At 44.9% G+C, this 26,593-nt stretch overlaps 3 protein-coding genes across 4 annotated transcripts in view; 1 reads left to right on the top strand and 2 right to left on the bottom strand.

Annotated features, from left to right (window-relative positions):
• The window catches only part of LOC125299593, a 355,198-nt gene that overhangs the window by 208,965 nt on the left and 119,640 nt on the right, over positions 1 to 26,593 (bottom strand). The gene's annotated exons all lie outside the window — the stretch shown is intronic.
• Positions 2,715 to 22,431, bottom strand: kdm2aa (lysine (K)-specific demethylase 2Aa). Its single transcript, XM_048250678.1, is given in 23 exon segments — positions 2,715 to 3,994; positions 4,262 to 4,477; positions 5,661 to 5,807; positions 6,083 to 6,246; positions 6,384 to 7,175; positions 7,177 to 7,607; positions 7,841 to 7,870; positions 8,315 to 8,551; positions 8,925 to 9,011; positions 9,435 to 9,569; positions 9,825 to 10,076; positions 10,276 to 10,353; positions 10,955 to 11,199; positions 11,369 to 11,495; positions 11,589 to 11,704; positions 12,880 to 13,033; positions 14,809 to 14,902; positions 16,175 to 16,281; positions 16,596 to 16,774; positions 16,904 to 16,950; positions 17,203 to 17,281; positions 18,509 to 18,647; positions 22,248 to 22,431. Coding segments are annotated over 23 exon segments (4,149 nt in total). The 5' UTR covers positions 22,359 to 22,431; the 3' UTR covers positions 2,715 to 3,812.
• Positions 21,991 to 26,593, top strand: part of si:dkey-9i23.8 (C-X-C chemokine receptor type 6) — a 29,493-nt gene continuing 24,890 nt past the window's right edge. The window contains exon 1 of one of the 2 annotated variants that reach the window (XM_048251027.1): positions 21,991 to 22,023. The gene's annotated coding sequence lies outside the window, so the exon portion shown is untranslated. Of the gene's footprint in view, positions 22,024 to 22,515; positions 22,608 to 26,593 lie in introns of those variants that run through there. The other variant, XM_048251018.1, reaches the window with a different exon arrangement.

The following is a 26,593-nucleotide window of genomic DNA, read 5'->3' on the forward strand; positions in this document are numbered from 1 at the left end:
ATTAAGAAATCATGTTAATTTCAAATACTTATATCACTGACAACAGTAGTCCGGCCAGGATATTGTCATTTAAAAAGTGAAGTTGCAGCCCTCAACTGATGTTGATGTTGTGTTTTGTCATGTCATGTTTTGCCCTGATGCACCACCCTCCACCTATCTACTAATCACAAAGTCAGTAGTGTTTCGGCATCCAGGTTGGCAACCTCGAGTCAGGGGGGAGGGGGATGGCATACACCGCTCTAGAGTAATTTGAAAGTGATTGCAGTACCAGTTTTGGCCACAATCTTACATATGGTTCCTTTAAGAAGCATTAAAATGACATTGTTTCATCATTTGTGCACACAGGTTTACACAGTGATGAATATCCCTACTGTACATTTTTACTTCTAAGAGACCCTGCCTCTCTGGGATGCTCTTTTTCATACCCAATCGTGTTGCTAACCCAATTAGTTGTGAAATATTCCTCCATTACACAACTTTTCCAGCATTTTGTTAGCCCAGTCCCAACTTTTTTTGAAACATGTTGCTTGTATCAAATTCAAAATCAACATAAAATTTCAAATTTGTCATTTGCAACATATTGATATGTTGTCTGTGTCCTTTTTGCAACTAAATAGGAGTTTAAGAGATTTGCAGATTATTACATTATTTTTTCCCCTCATATTTTACACGTCATCCCAACTTTTTCTGTTTTGGGGTTGTAGATGTGGAGTGCATTTCCTTAAGACAGTCTCTTTTCATTTTCAACACTCACAAGTTGTCAGACCATGCCTGTGGGATACTGGAAGCAGAATTATTTGGAAAAAATATTTATTTCCCTTAAATTAATTCTATTGAATGTTAAAAGTACATTATGCAAGATATTCACCTCAATATAACCTTTACGAAGCCAATTTGCCATAGCCATACAGCATAAATGTTTAGCGAGTCACTATGACAGCCATGCATCTTCAAGAACAGCGGCATGAAGACATCTTGCAAGAATCGTGAAACATCACCTTGTCAATAGCTCCTTGTGATACTTTTAATTAGATTAGATTATTAGTAGGGCTGTAACGATACACCAACCTTACGATTCGGTTTGTATCACGATTTTTTTGGGGGGGAACGTGGGTCAAAAATCGTGATACAAACCGAATTATTAGGGGCTAGACATTTTATTAAATAACATTTAGTATAATAATAGTATATTAACTTAGATTAGAACACCAGAGGATTACAAGATAATATATCTATTATTTTATATCCTGATATAAAAATATTTTTCTGAATGACTGATATTTATGACAGCACACTTTATGCAGATTAGCCTATAGCCTAGGCCTACTATTTTTTTTTTTTAATACTCTACCTCTTTTTAATTCAGCTGTCTGGTTGAAGCCTGGAAATATTGTTAACAAAGTAGCATAGTTGGCTAGCTTAGCCTATCATAGTCTACTGATTGGACTGTTCAGTTTCCCCATGTGTGTTTAAGTTTCAAGGTAATACTTGTTTTCCTTGGGACAGGCCCTTTTGGGAAACGTTGGCATTGGGATGATCAGTCAACTTCAATGCAAGAGTTTTAAACAAATATGTGCAGCATGCTAATGATGCTAAGCGGATTTAATAGTAATTTAGCTAGTCGTCTATGCGTCCTTGCTTTCACGATTGTGAATGTTTTATTTAAGTCGCGCGTGTCCATTGAGCAAGGAGAGGGAGGGAGATTGAGAGGGAGGGAGCGCGAGAGAGCGCGGGGCAAGGAGAGGGGGTTTACTTCTATACTGTTTGGTAAAGTTGCACACATAGTCTAATGAAAGCAAAGAGAGGTATGAAATTATTATTTATTTGTTTGTTTTTGGACAACGTAGGCTACCGATAAGTAAAGCGGGAGTTGTGGGTTGCTTTTGCGGCCGCGTAAGCTGCAAAGCACTGCGTGAAACACTAGAAAGGGTGTGTCGCGATTCTGCCTTTTCACACCGCGACACAGTACCGTAGATATGAATGTCGCGATTTCGGTTTCGAATCGTATATCGTTACAGCCCTAATAGGCCTTTATCACGGCAGCCCACGGGCAGCTGAAGCAGGGCTGTTCAATTTCCTGTTGGCAAGCAAACCACAGGTGTTCCTAAAAACATTAACGAGGCCTCTGGTTGAAGTAACTGTGGCCAAATCTGACACTTAATTAGAAACACCTGTGCTCACACAGGAACAGGGCTGTTCACTTCCTACTTCGGCTGCTGTGATAAAGGCCTATTATTAGATTAATTAGAAGTTAATCCTTCACCTCCACAATGAAATCATTTTCGTTGTGTACAGGGGGACAAGCCACGAGAAGTAGGCCATTTACCACAGCAGAGTAAAATATAAATATATCGCGACTCTAGGGGGAGCTCTACAGTCACCAAAAATACCTGAACCTGCAGAGTATACCTTTAAAAAGTAAAAAAATGCCAACAGAGCCATGTTACTGACATTAGCTAAGGATAACTCCTACAAAGTTAGTGTTGCCCACCCCTGGTGAAGATAGGCTAAAAGCAAAAACCTCCTTATTAGGACTCAGCCAGTTAGTGCACTCTAGGATTAAAAGACAGACACTGTGTTCAGATTGTCTTTTATTTTAAGCTTTTTTTTTTTTTTTTTTTTTTTTTTTTTTTTTTTAATAGATTTTTTTTTTTTATTTCTTGGAAAAAACATCCTCTGAGAAAATAACTGCCACCTTGATGCTTCAAGCAATATTACTATAAAGTCAGGTTTTTAATAACAGGGCAAAACAATTTACACAGAAAATATGAACAACCCTTAATTGAGACTACAGGTACAGCAGGGTAAAAGACAGAGCAATGTACCACTCAATGTAAATGCTGCAAAAAAGAACAAAAGATATTGAGAACAGTGTTGGTGTTGCAGAATGAAGACCTATTAAGATGCTGTCCAAAGTGAAGTTTGGGGAGAGGTTTTTGAAGATGTACAGGAATTGTAGAACAGACACCCCAGGACAAAAACACAGAAAAGGAGTTGAGAGAATGGAGACACGATGAGGGAGGCTGTGTAAAAACCACACAGCGAGTTTGGCTGAAAGCAGAGTTCTCAGTTGGCACCAGGCTTGGAGTGTGGGCCCTTCCACCGGACACCCCACAGAGGGTAGGCCAACACACACACTTTGACTGGCGGTCCATCAGGCCTGTGCTACCTCAGGTTCTGGTGAAGGCACTGGTGGAGGCATAAGGAAAAGGTCCTCACCACCGCCTCAGAATGTGATGCCTTGCGTACGTACTGCAAGGCTCACTGCCGCTGGCCTCAAACCTCATCCCCTACATAGCAATGCTACGAGACGCTCCGCTCCCACTGGCTGGACTTTCAGCTGTTCATCAAACAGCTGTTCTCATCTACTGAACACAGCTCGCTCTCCTCTGGTTACGGACAGACACACACACACACACACACACAGTGAGGACTCTCGTCGTATAGGCCCAGTGCTCAGTCTTAAAAAAACTTGAGCCCAGCTCAGACATTAGAGTACCTCTCTCTCCCTCTCTCTCTGAGGAGCCATCAGATCGCTGTCTGCCAGCCATCCCATCCATGACGCCATCTCAAGGGAAGTCCCACTGGTCACTCACTTCACCACTCCTCGTGACCATCCAGCCCCAGACACTGTTAAGAGGAGCCGCTGCTGCTGCAGCTTCTTCCCTCCCTCTCTCACTCACTCTTGTCATCGACATCGAGGAGGATTTGTGGGTGTTTTACGGTGACGGCTGCTGCGGTCAGGTGTGTGTTGAAGAGGGGGGGAGTGTGGGCGCATGTGGATAGTGTGTGTGTGTGTGGGGCACACACTGTTAGGATATCCTCTGGATGAGCTTGTTGTCCGTCATGCAGAAGTAGGTGCAGTAGGAGAGGTCGGAGATGAAGCTCTCGCAGGCGCGCCGTGTCACCCCCTTACAGCCCCGCAGGTCCAGCAGCTGCAGCGCAGACGCACGCTTCAGGAACTGCAGACACGCATCGGTCAGCTTATGACAACCTGGGGGACGCGTGCACATACACACAGAGAGATAGACAGATTGAGTGGTCGACCACGTCTTTTCACAGTAATAACTGATGTAATAATATGATCACAGGTGTCCAAAATACTTCACAACAGCTTTGAGTGTAGATCAGCCACTCGTAACTGAGGACCAGAACATTTAATTTGTTTGCACAAACAAGCTTTTTACACGAGCGAGCACACAAGCACAACACACACACACACACACACACACACACACAACTACTTTCTCAGTTTCCATACCTGCCAGGTTGAGCTCGGTGAGGGTGTGGCGGGTAGGGTAGCCTGTGGCAGTGAGCAGGTTGATGGACTGGTCAGTGATGGCCCGACAGTGGGCCAGGTCCAGCCGCTGCAGCAGGGGCATGTGCCTGAGCAGCAGCCGCAGCGTCGAGTCGCTGATGTCCAGACCGGACAGGCGTAGGGTCTGCATGCCCCGCAGTCGGCTGCGTGACTCGTTGCCTGAACCCACAAACACAAGCAACACAGACACTGAAAAGCCTGAACACAATAAAACAACAGGATGTGAAGCAGCTAATTAAAAATGACTGTTTCCATGCACACCATATTCCGATTAAGGACCATATTCTGGTTATGCCAATATTCAGAATAAGACGTTTCCATGTGTAGCAGAAACAGAATATTCCTGTTTAGGCTACATGTTAATCATTATATGCTGAATAAAGCAGTGATGTGCTGTAGAAGTAGTATCCACGTCAGTCTCTGTCCCTGACTTTCATTCATGACATTTCTTTCTTTCGCAAAATAGGTGAATCTGGCCAGATTAGAGGGGCCATCGTTTTGCATTTTAGCCGTATAATAGGCCGCTTTGAGAGATTTTCACCAATTCCATCAATAAATTCCATCTTGACATTTAAACTTTCGTGGTTTTAATACATAAATTGACCTCAGCAAACTTTTTGCCACACTTTTCGCTACGTTTGCCAAATTCCAGGGCATCAAAACAAGCTACCAAAAGTCCTTGCACAAACATGCGCAGATGGAATTTAATATTCCGAAATTAGCATTTTCTTACTAATGTGATTCCATGCCACAATATTCCGGTTAAGAGGCATATGCCAGATAGTTATTCCAGGTTTTAGTATTCAGAATATGACCATATTTGGGTTATGGCAGCTGGAATAAGGTGTTTACATGACCCATTCGGAATATTGTATTTCCAAATAAAACCGAAATATGGTGTGCATGGAGACAGTCAATGAGAGGAGGCCTTGTTTTGGAGTCTCAAAATAACTGGGGCATCTTTACTTGTCCTTGTTTGCAACATTTTACATTTCAATTTTTGGTTCTGCTTACTGGTCCCGGTTCTTCAACATTCAGGTTCCCAACGCTAGTGCAGAGGCAGTAAGAGGAGATGCCCAGGCTGAACATCCCTGTCACTTTAGATAAAAGTGTGTGCCAAATCCCACACAAAGCTTTACTTTATAAACACAATGAAAAATAAACATTGTGTCTATATATTTGTACAGAGGGAAAGGAGTTGAACGAGCCTCTCCCTGAGCACAGACATATGCACAGATTAAGAGAAGTAATATGACCGACAAATTCATGTTGCTCCCAAGGTACCTCAACGGAGGGATGCCAAGAACCCGTATGCATGTGTGTGTGTGAGTGCGCCTCTCACCTTGTGGTGTGACCAGGTCTTTGATCTGTCCATCTCGGACCCCCTCGGCCCAGCGCAGATCCAGGGTACGCAGGTAGGGGCAACTGGAGGAGCTGAGTGCCGACACGGACAGCCAGGAGCAGCCGGCCACCAGCAGATCCTTCAGGCCTGAGACAAACAACACACAACGGGCGTCAGCTTCCCACAGGCCTGAAAACACACTCCATCTCTAGCCACAAATGCTACTACCAGCTGAAAACTTTTATCATCATAACTGACATTAGTTGACTGATAATTTCCTTACACCAGAATGGGGATACCGCAATAAAGAGTCTTTTGCCTTTATTGACGTCTGATTTGAGAAAAAGCTTTGATACATTGCATAATACTAAGGCACTAAGGCCAAGAAGGGGAGATGATGTACGGTGTGTTTGTGTCGCTACCTGGCATTCGGTGGATGAGCCAGGAGAGCTGCTTTTTGGAAATGGGTGTCCAGGAGAGGTCAAGAATCACTGGCTGGCGCTTAATGATGCCAGAGAGGGCTTGAGAGGTCAGAGAGCGGCAGCGGCTGAGGTCTATGTGGGTCCAAAGACGCTTATCACAGCCCCTAGAAATGCAGACAGAGCAGAGGAAAGAAATAGAAATGAGTGGTTAGAGAGGTAGAGGTTGAACACAACATTTCCCATTCGAAGTTCATTCTAGTAAAGCATCAGGCAGCGTGGGACGGACCATAGGGGCACTCACCACTTGTACCAGGCCTTGCAGACGGTCATGCAGACGCTGAGCTCCGTGAGCGTCAGGTAGTGGAACACAGACACCCACACCTCCTTCTCGCCACCTGGCTCGTTCCCCACCTCCCGGAAGGAGGGATGGGAGAGGAGCGAGGGAGGAGAGGCAGAGGAGGAGGGCGGGGGCGGTGTGGGCGACACAGAGGAGCGGGAGGACGCCGAGCTGGACGGTGACGCTGTGTCCCTCTCACCGTGATGGTGGTGGTGGTGCCGGTGGTTGCCGTGGCGCGCGTGTCTGCCTGCCGCCGCCAACGCTCCGCCCTTGGACTGAGTGAGGCCGTTGCCCGTGGCACCGCCGTTGTTCTTGTGGCGCGCCTTGTGCAGGGTCTTGCGCTGGACGAAGCCTGCACCGGGATGGCTGCCGGCGGGCGCCCGCGGGGACATGGCGGCCTCCAACTTGGGCACGATGGAGCCGGGGTCGCGCTTGGCCTTGGTGGGCCGCTGCAGGGTTACCGTCAGGTACGAGCCATTGAGCAGCTCGTCATTCAGGTCCGACACAAGCAGCACGGGCGGCTCGGGCTCCGAGTCTGTCTGGTTGTCATCGTCTTCATCGTCGTCTTCGTCATCCTTCTCCTCACCATCTTCATCCATGTCTTCCATATCCTCATCCTCTCCGTCCAGGTCCCGGTCCTCGCTGTCTTCATCGTCGTCATCATCATCATCATCATCGTCGTCCCCTCTCCTTCTGCGTCTCCTTCGCCGCCGCCGGTGCCCTTTCTCTGTGTGGCCCATGTGCTCTTCATCGCTTTTCATCGTCATCATCGTCGTCATCATCATCGTCGTCGTCGTCGTCGTCGTCATCATCGTCGTCGTCGTCATCATCATCGGATTCGTAGCGTCGCCGCTGCATCCTTGCTCCACCGCGGAGTCTGACCCGGCCGCCTCTCTCGCCTCGGACCCCAAAGCCGCGCCTCATTTTCAGCCCAGAGCTGGGAGCCAATCCACCGCCTCGTCCCCTGCCACGGTGGGAGGTGCCTCTCCACATGCCCCGCCTCCCAGCACCATAACCACGACGACCAGCCGAAGTCCCACCACGGACATGAATGGACATCTTTCTGCCGCTTGGTCGCAAGCCCTCGTCGTCATCGTCGTCGTCACTGCCCGAGTCGTCATCATCTTCGTTGCCTCGCCGGCGATACAACTTAGCGGGACGACCATCCAGTGAGGAAGACTTCCGTTTCTGAGCAGGACAGAGAAAGAGGAACCGTTACAGTCGATGTATGGGGATCCGCAGCATGGACCTACATAATTCAGGGCTCTCCTTGAGCATCACCCAGCTCCCTCAATCTAACAAAACAGTCATGTCAATTACAATGTTCTTGATTGGCTGAATTGTGTTTGACCAGCTCAGAGCAAAGGGGAAAAAAACATGCAGAGCACATCAGAAAACCATGGACATACTTTGACACTCACCATGTGGATTTTCTTCCGCTCCAACTTAATCTGCAACAAGAGAAGAGAGCGGCATGTGAGTGAAGCTCATTGGTTAGAAAGCAGGAGTCTCACATTCAGCACCATCACCTGCCTCTGCTGGCGGCGCCCCCCCCCCCCCCTCCACACACACACACACACACACACACACACGCGCGCACAATCATCTGTGAGGACAGGGGAGGGGCCCCTTGGTTCCGCATGCACGAAATGTCAAGCCGATCTCCGGCCCTAATCAGCTCCTCTCTCATGGCTGGCCTCAAAAGCAACAGGTGGGGCGGGCGGGTGATGGCGATGTGGAGCATCATAGAGAGAGAGAGAGAGAGAGAGAGAGAGAGAGAAAGAGAAAGAGAGAGAGAGAGAAAGAAAGAGAGAGGGGGATGACACGAATGTGAGCGGGCGGAAGGGTGGGTTGGGGAGCGCGTGCGGTGGCGGTGAAAAGGCGGCACCTCTCACCCTCTTCCTGAGCCGCCGCTGCTGCTCCAGGGTGGCCGCCCGTTGCCGTGGCGAGCCCTGGGCGAGAGGGAGAGGAGAGGAGGAGGAGGAAGGGGGGCGGCCCGCCCTTCGCCACACGGCCCCGGCTCCCTGGGCGTGCCGGCCCAGCGCGGGCCCCTCGGGCGCCAGGAGCCGCTGGGCCGCGGGCAGCAGGAGCAGACTCCTGCTCGCCAGGCCGTCGTCACCGCTGCCCGACGACTGGCACACAGGAGAGACAGGCACGGCCATTATCAGCGTCACACGCCCGCCAACGCGCACACACAGCGTTCAGACACACACACCCACAGCATTCAGACACACACACACACACCTAAAGCATCCACAATGATTGGCCATGACCCAGTACAATACTGTCGGTGTCTCACACACAGCAACCAAAACTCATGCCTCTACAGCACTTGTGAAAATTAAGCACATAGCTAAATGGTTTTGTCATGTACCAGGCCATGCAAAGAGTGGAAATACTTTAGCAAATTAGTGCTTCAAGCTAGGTCATCTACTACTACTACTATAAAAGCAGTCAATTAAGATGAGAGTTTTAGTGTATGGTCAAATAAAAAATAAAGGTTACCTCAGAGTTATTGCCCTGGTCCAGGACACACTTGGGGCATTCCCAGCAGCTGGGCAGGTCTTTATTTACCACGCCGTCTCCTGGCACCTGGAGAGCGAAGACACAAGGAAGGGTTGAGACTTGAGAGGGCACATGCAAAGGTAGACCAAGAAGCAGGTTTTACACTAGCAAAGGGAAGGTAGGGTGACTGAGTAGACATCCCAGTTTCTGAAAGAAGTGCTGGCATGTATATTCCTTCTGCCTGTGCACTTAATCACAGGTGATCTCACTAATTATCTTATTCAACTGGCAGAAGAGTTGTGCTGATTAGGATCAGCTGGAACCATGATAGCCACCTCTGTTCATACTGAGCGTCACATTAATTCTCAGTGTGGTAACAGAGGCATTTAGCTCAAGTCAGCTTCCCTCAAAAAATAGACAAAAAATTACTTTCATAAACCATCCAATTCAGCAGGTACAGACATATACAACTCTGACTGTGGATGTCATCTGTAAGGGGTGTAACGTTACCTTAAGGCACCCAGGGTGAGCGATCTGTGCACAGTTGGAGCACTCCATGAGCATGAGGGAGAAGGTCTGGGACTCGCCAGGCTCAGGGTTCCCCTCCCCACACACTTCACACGCTGCAGACAGGGGCAGGCCAGGCTGCAGGGAGGGAGAGGGAAGGAGAGAGAAGGAATGCTATTAGTCTCGGCACACACACGTAAGTGGACATATTGTATGTTATGCAAGAACACAACCTCAACCATACACCTTTTCACACAAGCACAAAAGAATCCAACAAAGCAGCTAGTAGTATAGCTGTGTGTAAGTAAAAAAAATGTGGCACACTAGCTTTCAGGATACAAAAACTCGCATACGTAAAAAAACACACACACACAGGTTTCACTTTTAACTCACCGCCAGGCACTGGCGAAGCACACATGTCTGCTTGAGCTTGCCGGGGCCGCCAAACTTCTTCATGTCTCTGCAGAAGTTGCACTCGCCGCACTCGGTGCGCAGACAGGCCTCACAGCGCTTGCAGCGCACGCGCCTCCGCCGCAGCACCGACATGGACGAGGGTGGCTTCACCGGCCGTGGCGTCACCACCGTGCCGGACAGGCGGGGGCGCCCCACAGGGGCCGGGGGAGGAGGAGGCTGATACCACGAGGGCTACATGCAGGAAGCAGGAAAATGGTGGTTACCTTTACTGTGGAGATGTAACACATTTAATTTAATTCATTCTGTAATTAGTATATAACTGCAATATCAAATAAACGGTTGGGTTTGGGAGAGTGACTGTTCCCGTTTGAAACAACTGTCTAGTGCCTGGCAACTGTAGACTTGGAAGAAGCTATGCAAAGGCACTCACCCTCCTTGGCCACTTCACAATGGGTTTTCCAGTGTAGGATAGTTTGGGGATGTCACTAGCATGTTCCTTTAGCAGTGCCTATGAAAAGACAGGAAACAAGCAGAGTCAATAAATAGCCACGTTTACATGGACAGTTTTGTTGTCGTTCCGATTGAAAAATGTGTGCCGTCTACATGGGGTACGTTCTATTCCAATCAGGTGCTCTCAACCGGATTAGAATCTTTGATAGGATTAGCCGTTGTTGCCTACTTTCCCTTGAGAAAATACAGTAGGCAATCCGACTGACTGTATACATGGCTGCTCAATCGGGATAGGAACGGACGACACCACCTCTTTCATTCCGATTAAAATTCTGACTGGATCAGGCATTCTTATTCCGATTGAGGTGTTTATATGACAATTTTTATTCAGATTCAGCCGTTATTCCGTTTCTAATTAGATTTAAAAGTGTCCATGTAAACGTGGCTACTGAAATATGTGCAGAAAAAAAACCCACAGTAATTGCAATGGACTAAATACCACGGCAAAGGTCCAAGGATATATCTAATGAAAGTGATGCCGTTTCTAACCATGACTACTACAGAAAGCAAATAAAAATCATCTCAGAAGCTCATTCCTGGGTGACCATTTCAAAAATGCAAAAAAAAAAAAAAAAAAACCACAGCAGAGGTGTACTTACCCTGATGTCATGCAGCAGGGCGGGTGCGTTGTGGATGCCAGCAGGGACACACTTCTTATGGGAGGGCAGGGACTCCAGCTTCCCCAGCAGGCTCCACAGCCCCTCCAGCTCAAACGCAGTCAGGTGAACTTTGACCCCAGGATTGATGAGGGGAGAGGGCGGCTTCTCATCATCCTCATCATCTTCCTCTTTGGTGTGTCCATTAAGATTTTCACTGTCTTCACTGGAGGCCTCTCGCTTTAGACCTTAAGGGGGGCAAGTCTTACGTTTACTCTGGGTTCTTGTATAGTCTGTATAAATAGCTAATATATAGCTTGCTTGTAATCAAAAAATGCAAAAAGTAAATTTCATACAAGATTTTGCAACACAAAAGCTATCCTCTTCATACATTCCTAAACAATTGTCGTTCCTTACCAATCCCCAGAGAGTGTTTCTGGAACTCTGGAGTCAGGTGTGAAGTGTTGGTCAGGCTGAACAGGTACCTCTCCAGGACATACCAACACATTTCATAGTAGAATGGGTAGCGGAACTTGGCAGGGACCTGAGGTGTGGAAGGATAAGATTAATAAGTGCAAATCTAAATGAGGTGGTCAACGGAAAAAGGAAATGTGTGGCGAGAGCACAGGTGTCTTACCCGTGTGCGGTCCTCTATGCCGTAGATGTTGAGCTGCATAGGGATGTTAAAACTGTGCAGGAAGTTCCCACCAAAGACCAGTGTGTCCACTGGCGTGTAGACTGCATGGATCCAGCCTAGACACAAAGAAAATGGGTCTTAACATGCAAATACAGCTCTTCATTTATAAATTACAGGAACGTCTATGTACGTGTTTGTGTCTCATATCTGTCAAACCATTTGGCCAATCAAACTTGGCAGGTGTCTTGCTACAGGCACAAGTAAGTGAAGTGCAAAGTTTGACATTGTTTGGATAAGAAATGTGAAAGATATCGTTAAATATATCAGTAAAAGAAGCGCACATTGGCTTTTGCCGCTCAACTGTAGCCACTGTACTACCAGCAGCACTGTAAGCTACCAGAGAGGATAAGCGGGCCTCTGGCAGAACTGAATCAGCAGGTAAAAAGATAAGCGAGTGCAAGATGTGTGGATGATTATCATGTCTGACCTCAACAGTAGAGACTCCCTGAATGCAGTTTGCGTGCATAAAATGATTCTGCAGATTTTTCAACAACACGCCAAGAAACACAGGTAGGCTATGCAGTGGCTATTCAAAACAACGTAAAAATGATGTGCAAAAAACTGACACTTTGAACAGCCCAGGATACTTTGGACTATCTTTAGACTTTGAATAGACAATTCCGACTGCAAGATTCCAAATTGAAACGAGCGATGTTTGCAAATTTCATATGATGATGCATCATTCCACAAAATGGTTTGTCTTTTCAATCAAGATATTCAATTGGCTAAACATATAGTCTTAACTCAAAGATTCAGGCTTATGTCATTTTGATCAGCTATAGATAACGAGTGGCAGACAGAGCGTGATGTCATTTATAGGCTACCAAAGATTGTTTTCACATTGATGCAATATCATATGAGGATACAGCATTCTTCTCGATCGATTCAATGGGCTAAACATAAAGCCCTGACTCAAAACAACTGTTAGGCTTATGTCATTTTGATCTGTAAAAATTATCACATGCAGCCATGCTTAAATTCTGCTCATTGCACATTTATTATATTACATTCTAATATTCGGTATTCAATATTGAATGCTTATAGCTGGAATGATGTCTCTCCTCCCCCCCCATCATCATCCAATTTTTAAAAGTAGGCTTACCTGCAGGCATGTCATTTGACTACAGGTTTTCTACAGGAATGGCATGTTTGAATGGCCACTGCACTAGTAGTAATCAACACAGGATAATGTAAAAAGGATTTAACTCTCTGTGTAGGAGTGTCTAATCACCTGATGGTATGATGAATGTGTATCCCTGCTTGAGTTCTATCCTCTGGCAGTCGGTGGCCTTGTCCCCCAGGAAAATGTCCCCCTGTTTGCCCGACAGCACCCAGTTCTCATAGAGCTCCAGGTTCTGCGGTGTGGGTGGGATCAGCCAGAACACCTGAGGAGGGGAAACCAACAGATTACCTCACACCTGCCCTGGGATATAGTCTCATTTCAATCCTACACTGGTAGGTTTTGAAGCCCGTTTTTCCCGCCATTTCTAAAATTATTCAGTGATGGCCAAGTCTGTGTATGCACGAGTTGAGTTGTGATCATAAACACTTCCTACAAAGCCATTCCTGAGGAATAAAATGTCCCATCATGCAGTGACATATCTAGTGATGCACCGATGTGAAAATTGTGGCCGATACCGATAACCGATATTAATTTTGCTGTTATGGCCGATACCGATATTTACCGATGTCGATATATCTGTTTAGAAAACACATTCTTATGATAATCAAATAAAGAGCTATTTTCCAAAATGCATTTTTTAAAATAACGTTTCAATAGCCTACCTTAGAACACCAGAGGATTACAATATAATAGAATATATCTGTATTATTTTATATCCTGATATAAAGAGAGAGAATACTGAATGTCTGATATTTATGACAGCACTTTATGCAGATTAGCCTATAGGTATGGCACACTATAGGCCTACTATTTATATTACAACTCTCCCTCTTTAATTCAGCTGTGTGGTTGAAACCTGGAAATATTGTAAACAAAGTAGCATAGTAGCATAGTTGGCTAGCTTATCATAGTCTACTGATTGGACTGTTCAGTTTCCCCATGTGTGTTTAAGTTTAAAAGGTAATACTTGTTTTCCTTGGTACAGGCACTTTTGGGAAACATTGGTATTGAGATGATCAGTCAACTTGAAACCAAGAGTTTTAAACAAATATGTGCAGCATGCTAATGTTGCTAAGCAGATTTAATAGTAATTTAGCTAGTCGTCTTCTATGAGTCCTTGCTTTCCACGATTGTAATGTTTTATTTGGATTGCGTTGGCGAAGTCGTAGCGTGTCCATTGAGTGAGCGAGAGAGAGAGCCGGGGCAAAGAGAGGGGTGTTGTAAAATGGTGTTGCGGCTCCTTTAAGAGAGCTCCGTGTGTGTGTGTGTGTGTGTGTGGGGGAAGCTGGGAAGGAGGGAGATAGAGTGAGGAAGTGTATGTATGCGACTGGAGCAGAGAGTGTGGAAGTTCAAGTTGTACACAGTGTGAGCGGTGTTACTGTCTGAAATAAAACTCCATAAAGTTCAGCTCGTGCATTTTGCTCATCAGAAATGGGACCGTGACCCGGCGTTATTCTATCTTATAACATCGGCCCTCGAATAACGAATCTCCCCTCGTTTCTGACTACGGTCTGAAACAAAGCAGGAAAAGGTTAACAGGGGTTTATACTGTTTGGTAAAGTCTACAATGAAAGCAACGTAGGCTACCGCCAAGTAAAGCGGGAGATGCGTGTTGTTTATGCGCGACGCGTAAGCTGCAAAGCACTGCTAGACACTAGAAAGGGTGTGGGTCGGTTCTGCCTTTTACACCGCCGACACAGGTTTGTGGATCACGAGTGTTCTTGATTTCAGTTTTGAATCGCATATCGTTACAGCCCTATTAAATTCCTATTACGACCATATAACTACATTCTGCCTGATTCTGCCACACGTCAAATACACAGGAATGATTATCGGCCTGTTCACATCGGCCCTATTTTGACATCGGACCGATACCGATGTGTAAAAAAATGACCATATCGGCCGATATATCGTGCATCACTAGACATATCCATATGCGATGCTCTGGATAGTCCTTCTATTGGCCACCTCTGCGTGACTGTGTTGGTTGAGCGACCCAGCCCAAGCTGGGTCAGATGTTCAGTGAGGTGCACTGACCTTTCCTCCTCGCAGTATGTGGTACCAGACAGACGTGCCCCCGAAGTCAATGTGGAAGTCTGTGTAGCAGCCCTGCACACTCATCAAACAATATCTGTCAGGGCAGGGGTAGAGGCCGGGAGAGGAGAGGAGAGGGAAATAAAAAAAAAAGGTATGTCAGAAAACAGGAGGGCTTCACTTCTCAACGTAAACAACACAACTATCATCAGGGCTTAAATTTCACTGCGGGATTGCGGGTATTGCGCATAATTTGTTCAAGTCCCGCAACTCTAGCCATCATAATGCGAGAAATTCCCGCATACACTTTTACAGCCTGTCTGATGACGTCAATATAGCCTAATCATTAAGTGGCGAGTTGAATTGAACATAGCCTCATGCAGACGCACACACACACGGAGAGAGAGAGAGAGAGAGAGAGAGAGAGAGAGAGAGAGAGAACCACTTTTTGCGCCACGCAAATAGGCTACGCTACCATGGCAAACGCTTACATCTGGAAAGAGCTCCTTGGTAACGATCCTGCTAGCTCAGGTCACGCCAACACTTGATCCCAGAAAGATTGTCTTCGACATGTTAGTTTTTGAACATTTATTGTATCTAATGACATAGAAAACATAATAATTTGCATACACATACCGCACTATGCACAACTTTTATTCACTAGCTTACTATAGCCTAAAACCGCAGGTTGAAGGGGGGCTAATTACTCCATAGAATTACTCTCACGTATTTTCAGTGAGTAAGTGACAGGCACTCAATTACACCTACTCATCAGCAATGTGCACTCAATTGGACCTACACACCACATTAAAGATATGCCTAAGTGTTATAGGTTAAACGCGTCAATATGAGGCATTCAAATTACTAAATATGTTTAGCTACTAGTAATTACTAGTAAAATGCTAAATGCATTATTAAATAAATACACTCTATATGAATTCAAAAATATATGATAGAAACATATCACATAAGCTATCATTTTCAGTGTGTGTTTGTGTGTGTGGAGAGAGTCAAGCAGAATCTAGGATGTCCACTGTTGTGAATGATCCCACTACAGTATATATTACTGATGACGCCAGGGTGGTGGGGCCCCCAAAATCAAACACTTTTTTTAAAAAAAAAGTATCGGCATTGAAATCGCAATTCTTGACTTGGTATCAGAATCGACCCCCCCCCCAAATTGTGTAAATCCCCCCTACATGAATAACCTAAGGGGGGAATTCCCCCCCATTTTGAAAAATTAATTTTAAGCCCTGATCATACCTCTATATGAACACCTACTCAAACAGAGATTAATTTCAATGATGCAACTGAATCTAAGGTGTCTGTGAGAGTCCAAGAGAAGGACCGACAGATTCTAAAATCTTACTTCTGGACTTTGGGGTACTGCATGTCTATGATGGCATTGGTGGAGTCTCTTTGTCGCTCCTTCAGGTGCCGGGGCCACATGTTGTCCACCCAATCAATGATGTCCACCTGAGAGATGAAGAGTGAGACAAATCCACCATCTCATTGAGCTAATACAAAACTTGACCGTGTTCCTGGCAATTATGCAGAATGTATTCATTTTGTGTATATTTCACCGTTAGTGCATTAAGAGCACATCATTTTGGCAGAAACTTGGGTAAACCCCTGCTGAGAATATGGGATCGAGCATTACTGATATGATTAGCAAGTACTTCAGTGTTACTGAACATGAAGACAATATGCCACATGATTGCTCACAATCCTGAGCGTGTGTGTGAACGCGGTCTTTATCGGTTAATGTGAATGCACCCAGTGTTACTCACCGTTGCAGGCCTTTGCACTAGGTTCTCTAGTTTAGTGTGGCTGAACTCCAGACTGATGACGTTGTACAGCTTTTCTCTCTGGGCGGGTGGTGTCTCATAGTACCGCCTCCAGTGTGCCATGGACATCTCGATGTTCTTCTGAGTGGTCACATCCATCACGTCAACCACCCGCCGACTGCCTGAAAGAGAAAGATCACCAGGGCTGAACTGTGAGTAAGGCTGCTTATCGTAAAATACGCATGACATGCGCGAAATATGTGATTTGGATACGAAGGATGGCAACAGAAGAAAAGCACTGTGATCCTTACCTACATAACTTTTCACATCATTGACGCTGAAGTCAGGGTCTGGCATCCTGAAATGAAAGACCAGATTAAATCACAGCCCGTGTGAGCTCTTGAATGGACTGAGTGCAACATTAAACACCAAACACAATGAAAAAAGTTTAAGAGAAAGATGAAAGGAAGAGTGGTAAGGAAGATAGAGAGATGGAGCTTGTGTAGGTGGGAGGAAGAGCAAGAACAAAGCAGATGGAGGGGAAAATGAAAGAGAAACTCTGGATCTGAATGGCTTTCACAGACTGGCAGGGAAGAGAGAAAAGTCCTACTTGATGCCCAGTCCATCCGGCCTCTCAAAGATGATGGGGTCGCGAAGTCCCTCCCTCTGGATGTATTCAAAGTTGAACTCTGCAAACACAACAGTGCATCAGTAAAAATGAAACACTTGTTAGCAGAATCTATATCAAAATGTGAATACAGTAATTACCTGTGTATTAGCCACATTGTGTATGAACAGCAGGACAGTGTTTTAAGTCATTAACACGTATTAACTTGTGTGCTAACCACAGTGCCCAATAGCCCAATGAATCAGAAAGAAGAGTGAAGAAACAGGGCTTAAAATTCATTTTTCAAAATGGGGGGCGAGTGCTTCACATAAGGGGAATTAATACAGTTGGGGGAGCATATATTTTACGAACTGAAATTGATTAAGAACAAAGATTTCTATAGGAGTAAGTGTTTGTGATAACACATCTCATCATAAATTTGCCAATATTTGATCGCTGTTTTGGTATAAAGCACCTTTCACGTAGAAAGTGAAAGTAGGCCTACTATGCGCTCCGTGTCTGTAGCTGTCTGTTCACGTCCGCAATCGATTATATATATTAATCGATTAATTATAACGTTCCTCAAATAGAGAACACATACATGTTCCCTCGTGTCTCATGGCCACTCTAGGCTGTCATGCTTCTGTGTTTGCAAAATTCCTGACAGTTCCTAATCGCTAAACTTTTGTTTTCCTTTCCTGTCGGTTAGCAGTTGATGTAGAAGCACCTAGCATAATTTGACTTTAGCGGTGACAAATCCTGCTGAGAAAAAGAGAGGGAGAGAGGCACCCGCAAAGTGGTCTGTGCGCGTGTCTCTGCATGGGGCTACGTTCAATTGAAGTCACGAGTTGGTCCGTCCAGTCAATAGTCTCACATTCACGGCGCTTCATTATTAGATTTCCTTGAATTTCCCCTGGGGATCAATAAAGTATCTATCTATCTATCTATCTATCTATCTATCTATCTATCTATCTATCTATCTATCTATATATCTATCTATCGTTATCAGACAGCTGTGCAAAATGCGTGCAGGAATTTCTCGCATTATGATGGCTAGAGTTGCGGGACTTAAATAAATTATGCAAAATACCCACAATCCTGCACTGAAATTTAGGCCCTGGAAGAAATTAAATGGGTTCCCACTAATAGCCAACCCCTATGTATTAGCTTCATAGCTATCATTCTTGTTGCAAAATTAATGTATAAACCTCTTTTAATAGGTGAGAAATTTCATCGAACATAACGGATCAAAAGCCTCACGTCTACTTGAAATAAAGTTCTGTAGGGTCTGCTATGGAAAGCACCTCACCTTTCCCGACGAGCCGCTTGACCCGGTCGGAGCTAAAGCGATCACTCCGCAGCTTCTCCTCCAGGTCAAAGGTCCTCTTTCCCTCAATCTCGTCGTCTGAGATGCCATCATCGTGGTAGCGCCGCCTCGTGCCTGACCGCTGGGAGAGAAGACGAGAGAGAAAGACAACATTAAACTTTATTCCTCTAGTCACGTGCCCTACAAATCAACCCTGACTTTTAAGAGATGGAAACAGACACAACTATGCCCCTAGTAGGTCAAGCAAGGTCATAATGTTTAAATGGTTAGGGTGCAAATTATACTCTCAATGTTACAAATGACATGATAACATATGCACTGAATAAAACAGTGAAAATAAGGGCTATGAACTTCAATAGTTCGAGAAGATTAAACTTTATTTTTTGTTTTGTTTTGTAACAAAAACCAAACAAACAATATGGTAAAACGATGATGGTAAAATGTTTTCCAACTGGCTGGCTGAAACCTTCTCTGCTGAGAACAGCTCTGGATGCCCCATTGGTCTCTTGTCCAAAGCAAGACTAAACACGAGTGTGCCAACACTTTCTGTCTCCTGCCCAGGTACACCAACGCCAACAATTGTAACTGACAAGCATTGGATAAACAATGGATTTTATTGAGCTGTGCCAACAAAAATAGAACGTAATCGTAACGTACACAGTGGCGGGAAAGGGTCCGGCGGTGGTATGCAGGTTTGTATCAAAACAGTGAAATTGAATGTAATCGAACGCCAAAAGCAGAAAGCGCTGCACCGCCTATGTGTGGGGGCCTTAAATCAGTGATCACACTGACCAACAGTGGGTTTCAGTGGTAGGTGGTCTACAGCTGTTTTCAGCAGTGGAAGAGGTCACTGTAAGGGCTACACTGGGAAAAGCTGAGGAGCACAACCAGTTCAATTCCAGTTGAACTTTCAGCTAAACACTAGCCTGGCTAACGTCAGACCTCATCTCATTGAGATGGGGTCTGGGAACTAGACATTCTATTTCTCGTATAACGTGGTTTACGAATGCCCAGAGCCGTTTATTGGGCGCTACGAATGTCTATCAAATGCGTCTGTACACAGTTCATAACGGCTTCGGTGTGTCGTCATCGTCCTGCTGTCCTCCCTCCGTTCTGTGATTGGTTCCTTGGTTTAGGTGAAAACGAAGTCCATAGAATCCAGGCTGCCTAGCAGCGTGAATAAAATCGCGTGCGTAAGGCAGCATGGGAAAACCCAGGCTAGCTAAACACAGTACAACTTAGCGCAACCAACAACATTTCAGGCATTCTGACCCGATAACAGCAAGAAATCCAGAATGAAAAAGACTGTCATTGGCAATACTCTCCCAACAGAAATTTATCATCACTTAGCAACAAGACAGAAATCTGTCCGAGCTTTGAGTAAGGCTTTGCTGCTGTCGCTCTCCAGATTACTGCCTGAGGCTTGCAATGTACAAAGCCCTCATCTCCCTGGCCATCTGCATTGAGACAAACCCTGCCAGTCAGTCATCTTGGCCTGAAGCATATCCACATTAGAAACTAAGGTAACATGCAGTCTATCACAGAACAAGAAACCCAGCGGTGATGGATCACTGTGCCGCCCTCGTTCCTCTGTAATGCCAACTAGTGATGGTTCTCCTGTTTGTATCTGTGTAATGTGATGTATATGTGCTGTATATGTGCTGTTGTGATATATGTGCTGTACATGTGCTGTTAACATCTATGTGGGTGGGGTATGTGGTGACAGGGTGGTGGGTGAAGAACCGTAACTGTGTGTACCTGTATTTCATGTCTGTGAGGCTTGTATGGTATGTGAAAACAAATTTCCTATGTAAGGACAAATGAACTAACTAACTAAACCCCACACACAGAAAACACAATAACACTAGCAGGATCCTCTGTGCACACAGCTGTCAATGAGGAGAAATATTGCAGTTTCTGTCATGGTGTGGCATGCTTGCACTGACATAATGGGCCGGTTTACATTTGTTTATAGGTCAGCTGAGACACAACGTGGTTTGCACACGCATCTATAGGTGTATAGAACTAGAGATGTTAGAATACTTATCTTTATTATAACTCCCATTGTCCAGGATGTATCAGAATGCATTAGCGTTTAGGCCTAAACTACAAAAGACATGGTCAAATGTGTCTCAGACCACCTCCGCAAGTGGTTTGAGTGATCGGATCACAATGAGTCTTGGAGAGTGCTTATAATCGCATTTACAATGGATCACTTGTGATCGGATCTCCCAAGATGGAGTCTAAAAACAAAAGTAAGCGGGGGTTATTGATTAAGGCAACTAACTGCCACAATGTAACTGCAACAGAACATAATGACTGCACCCGGCTCAGATGGCCTTCACCACAGCAGGGTAATCACACTGCCGTCTTGCTGGCGCTGGACTGCACTGTTGCCATGGCAATGGACTGACCCACACAATTCAAGGTGGAAAAAAGGAGGGGTAAAGCCCTTTGGGGGCTGCTGGTGATGTAGAGGGACAAAGGACAGCAGCAGCAAAAACAAATGTGTCCAAGGAGACATCTCGCTCTGTTTACTCTCTCCACAAGCTAACATCTCCAGCTTGTGTTAGCGAGTGTGTCTCCTAAACCACATGTCAAGAGTGACCCTCAACTGAGACACGATGACAAAGCTACCTTATCTGCAACGGGCACCTTGCTTATCAACAGCTTTCAGGAGGGGGGAAAAAAATAAATAAATGAAAATCAATGTGGGCTGCCAAATGAGGCTATGCGACACCTGCACACCCTGCTGCTAGCCACATCGCCTTCCATCTTGTCCAGTGACTTCATTAACATCACGATGACTGCTTCCTCACCTCCATAACATAAGCATAACTCAGCCTGAGCATGTCTGTCAAAATAATGTCAGGAAGCATTCTCCAAGCAAATGTTCAGTGCTTCATGGAAAATCAATCACTTATTTTCACCTTTACCATCATGGCAAACCGACAACCCACCCAAAAACAGTTTTGCAAACAATGTCCTATTGAAAGTACATATAATGGATATCTTAACCATATTCTGGAGATGTTGCCAAAAGGCTAGTTGAGGGTAGCAGGTGGAGTGGCGCACCGGGCACCCCTCCCCTACTCTCCCCTCCCCTGAGCCTGTGATGAGCGCCTGCTGATCAGCAGTGACACAGCATGCTGCACCAACAGCTGGCACACCTGACCCTGCAAAGCGCACAGTGTTAAGCACTGCAACATGCAAAACCAGACAGAGCTTTCGAGCACTGGACACTAGCCACCCCAGGGATACTTGAGTACACCTATGCGACAGATCGCCACAGAACGAAAAGCAAGACGAACGGAAAGGAAGAGGCAGCTCAAGCAACATCCTTAGCCTTAGACGCCGAGCCATGGGCCTGACTGCAGCCCCTGCAGAGCTGTCCCCTCTGGACAAGGACGTGTGGAGGATGAGGAGGTGAGAGCAGCAGCAGCAGCAGTCTGGATACAAGCAGCAGAGGGAGAGAGTGGAGCAGCAGCTGCAGACCAGTAAGAATAACAGAGCAGCAGCACCACTCGCATGCATGCACGCACGCACACAGGCAGGGCAAGATCACGGCTCCCGTCTTCACTGCGCCATCCCACCATCCAGCTTTCCCTTCCTGCCATTCTGTCTCCCTGTCTGTCTCCCATCACTTCTCTCCTTGAGACTGCAGACCGCAGTCTGGGGGTCCCCTGTGGAGAGAGGTGGTGAGACACTACACACCTCGCACCTTCAGTGTCACTTCTCCATCCCTTCTTTTTGTTCGACTCTTCCTGTGCTCCTCTGTACTTTTCCACCTCACATCCTTCCTCCAGCCTCCTCTGTCCTCCGGCTGCAGCATCCTGCTCTTTCTCGCGCCGAGTAAGGCAGGGAAAAATCCAGTGAGATCACAGCCGTCTCTCTGCCTCAGTCATCCCCGATGCCTCTGCAGTGACTCCACCTCTCCCTTCCCCTCCCTCCTTCCTGTTCTCACTGCCGTCGCCCCCTCCCCCCTCACGCTTTCGTGTGTGTGCGTTTCCGCATCTCTGCTCACGTGGTCTGCCCTCCGGCAACATCCCTCCTCCAGACGAAAACAGCAAGAACATGTGGGGTGAGTTTCTGTCTCCCTGAGTGCAATGCACCTTCTCCTGATTTTCTTAACAGTGACAGACAAGAGGGGCTGAGCAGTTCAGCAGAACACATCTCACGCAAAAAGCATCCATCTTGCGCGGCACATTCTAGATTAGCGGCCAGCGATACAGTTTAAGCGGTCACTCTATTGATGTCCTCAAACAGCTGAATCAATAATGGCACTTTTAAAAAAAATCCAGCCACTTCAGTTTAAAGGAAGAAAAACAGCCTAAACATTGCTAAGCCTTTGTGATCACCTGCCATCGCTACAGAGAGGGCTTCTAGAATTACCATGCAGGTCCATGTGTGTGAGTAAATAATTCAAAAATATGTCAGTGCTACTTCCCAGATAACAGACAATTGCAAATATATGTGCCAAGAGACATTCAGAGACAATCTACACATTAGAGTTACCCTTGAGACACCCAATTGTAAGAGGCTAGAGGAACCTGATTGCTTAAAACTTCCTTTTGAGTAAACAATAGACATCTTTGTTCTTTGAAAATGTAATATCTCAATGTAATATCTCATACAATTAATTAGTTTTGGGTGATGTTATGAAGAAACAGAAGCCCACCATAAGGTCAGAATATACACTGCAGTACCTGTAGATTGCCAAATTGTAAGTGCCAAATTTTAAACATGTGCTGCTTTTTTAAAATAATAAAAAAAAAAAACATACCAATTTAGCAACAGTTAATCTAAAACTCTCAAAAACGTCTGAATAGTAATATAGTTGTAATATAGTTAGTTAGTTATAGATAAATAGTACAATTACTTTGTAAAGCTAAAGTACACAGCCTTCACTAAACAAGAGAGAATATTAACATACAAAAATGGTAAATTCATGGAGCAGCACACTTACTTGTTTGGTCATGATTGCTGTTAACTGTATTGAAGTTTTCAACCTACGTGTCTCTAGCAGCACTACAGAGTCAGATGCCCAATGTAAGTGCACCCAGGCAAAGCCCTAAACTGCTAAACAAGCCGGTTCAGAGAGTTACAAAGCAGCTACATTGCAACCAAGAGCACATACTTAAAATGAAAGCAGCCCAAGCACTAAATCGAAATAAATTTGAAGAGGCGGGGATATGCTGTAGGCTGTTAATATCAAATCATGTCACAAAAACCCGAACCGAAATGTGAACTTCAAGAATATTGAAGCACAAGATAAAGAAAATTTGCAGACTTTTTTACAGGACCTTTGATAATTGTGCCCAACACCTGCACCAATATTACAGCAGAGATGATGCGATCAAAACTTGGCCCTAAATTGTTGCGGATCTCTACAGTTACATCAGCAGGAGATGGTTTTTGAATGGCCATCCCAAACCTTATTTTAAAAATACTGCTAACATTGACAACAAAGCAGTGACAGGACTTAGCTGTGATATGTTAAGCGTTTAAATTATTATCGTTAACATTACAACTTACCAGTCGTTTACTGTATCGTGGGCGAGATTCGTCCATGTTTGATAATAACAGCACCTTTATTACAGTTAATGTCCCCTGAGTTCCTCACAGCAAACTTGTGTGTGATAAGCAATGAACTAACGTTGCTAAGAAATTATATTGACCGCCACTTTTCAATCACGGAGAATTCACAAACATTAACGTTAGCTGGACATACTAGCTAGCCGCTTATTGTTAGCAACCTAACTAGCTAACCAGAGTTAGTATGGCAACCAGGTGAATCTTCTTTACAAACGTGACGTTAGGTCTTAAAACATTAAAAACTATGGCTGAGAGAAAATTCAGTTATACATCGACTGACATTAACTGTTAACGTTCCTTATAGTTATGACTTATGTACTTTATCCTCACTGCAAAGTTAACGTCAACTTAAGTAACGTTACAGCTAGCATGAGCCAGCCTTACCATTTATCTAGCTAGCTGCTAACCATAATCCTTGAAATCTCTTAACCAACACTAGACTGTTGGGAGCTATTCTACTTTCCAAATAGTGTGCCTATTGAATTGATTATCCTTAGCTGCTACACAAAATTCATGCATAGCTAGCACAATTCGCTAGCTATGCTAGTAGCTATCCTCCACTGAAAGGAAGCATTTTGCTAACAAAACAAAACACTGATAGTGTAATGAAAAGATTTAGTTCTACGCTAGCTAACGTAGTTAGCGAGGCAAAACCGTACCCAGGGCTAGCAAAATCTAGCTAACGCTAACTTATCTAGCTACCTAGCTAGCATGTGTAACGTTAACGTTACCACTTAGAATTCAGACGTCTTAGACTTTTGTACTATTTAATTTCAGCTTGTATTTCTCAAAGTATACACCTGACAGACGCGATGCGGCAGAGTCCTACCACAACTCCACACACTAAAAGTGCAGAGCAATTATCCTTTCAACGCAATAAACATTCAAGTTTAAAATTCGCCTGCTAGTATTAGCTAGCTAAGTTAGCAATTATTTCCAAATAACTTTACCCCGTTCAAGCGGACTAATTTATAGCTCAACAATCACCAAGTGATTCCCTGAGTATCTCCGTGATTGTAGTGATGTAGTCCGACAGTAACTTTTCCTTTCAGACAAGAGTTTGGGCGTTTAAATCGCATCAGTTTGTTAGCTAATATCGCTTGAAGTTAATGTGGTCAACCTCAAGCCGCCATTTTCAACTCGTCACAAAACACCACTGGGCCATTTCCAAAGACCCGCCTTCGTAGAAAATTTGACCAATAAGAGTAGAATCTAGACTAGGGGAGAGCCGGGACGATTGAAACACGGGACGAATGAAACAATCCAGTTTTCTCCGAGTGTAATGATGATAGACCGACGTCCTTCGGTCAAAACATAGAGAATGTTAACCTCCTTCTATCAGCCAAATATCTTCCTGTTATGTCATTTTATCACGGAGTTACTGGCGATAAACGAGTTTTGATGCGCAAAAGTAAACTTCATTAGCGGTTAAATTTTTTCGATTATCAATGAGTGTCTTTCATTTAAAGGTTTGACTTAATGCTTATTCAGTAGACCATTTAGTGTTATTCACAATCCCAGACTTTCATATCGCATGCTTGTTTACATGGAAAGCAAAACAAGCTATAGTGACATAGAACTATGTCTGTGTCGGGACGATTGAAACACGTGTTTCAACGTGTTTCAATCGTCCCGACCAGGCTGTAACTCCATGTATTTTAATTAAATGGACAAATATCTGTGTTTAAACAATAATGTATGGAGGTGAGACATGGAAAAACAGTTTTAGGAAGATGAAAATACATTTGGGCCCACCAGGCAGGGGGTCGAGTTTTCCCATGTTATCCTATGGAGAATGACGGCCGGTGGGTCTTTAAGCCTACTTTTTTGGATGTGCAGTGGCCTAACCCACGTAAAAACCTAGTGAAACGACATTTTCAACCATTTAAACATGATATAAATGGGAAAGCTTACCGTTCTAGCTATAAACATGGCAGAATCATCCACAGGGCATGATATTTCAAAAACCGCTTCATACACACTTCACGATGATGGCAATGAGTTGTTAACAGACATGCACAAAGACGTATAGCCCTGCAACAATCTATCTAGAATAAAACCTTTTGGGAGTACCATTCATGATATGTAGTAAAATGTCGAAGTTGTTGGACGTTAATGGCTTATGTTTCATTCGTCCCCTTATGTTGTTTCAACTGTCCTGACCAGGAGGGACGAATGAAACATTACGCACGCCCCACTTTTGTTGTAATAATTCCTGAACAGTTTTGTTCAAAGCTGAAAATGCATCTGTATTTGACAGAGGACAGATGTAGGTTACTAGTGACCAAATATTAGCTTTCAGTGTGGTACGATCGCTTTGTAAATTACGTTTAATTAAAAAGTGTTTCAACTGTCCCGGCTCTCCCCTACTCAATGGCGACAGAGCCCGTTTTTTCTTCTACTGTCTATGGTTTTTCCACCGCTCTGTATTCGACAGACAGCGGAGCAAAAAATAGGCTAACCATGGCATGG

This window comes from Alosa alosa, chromosome 1, assembly GCF_017589495.1.
Source record: "Alosa alosa isolate M-15738 ecotype Scorff River chromosome 1, AALO_Geno_1.1, whole genome shotgun sequence".
NCBI lineage: Eukaryota > Metazoa > Chordata > Actinopteri > Clupeiformes > Clupeidae > Alosa > Alosa alosa.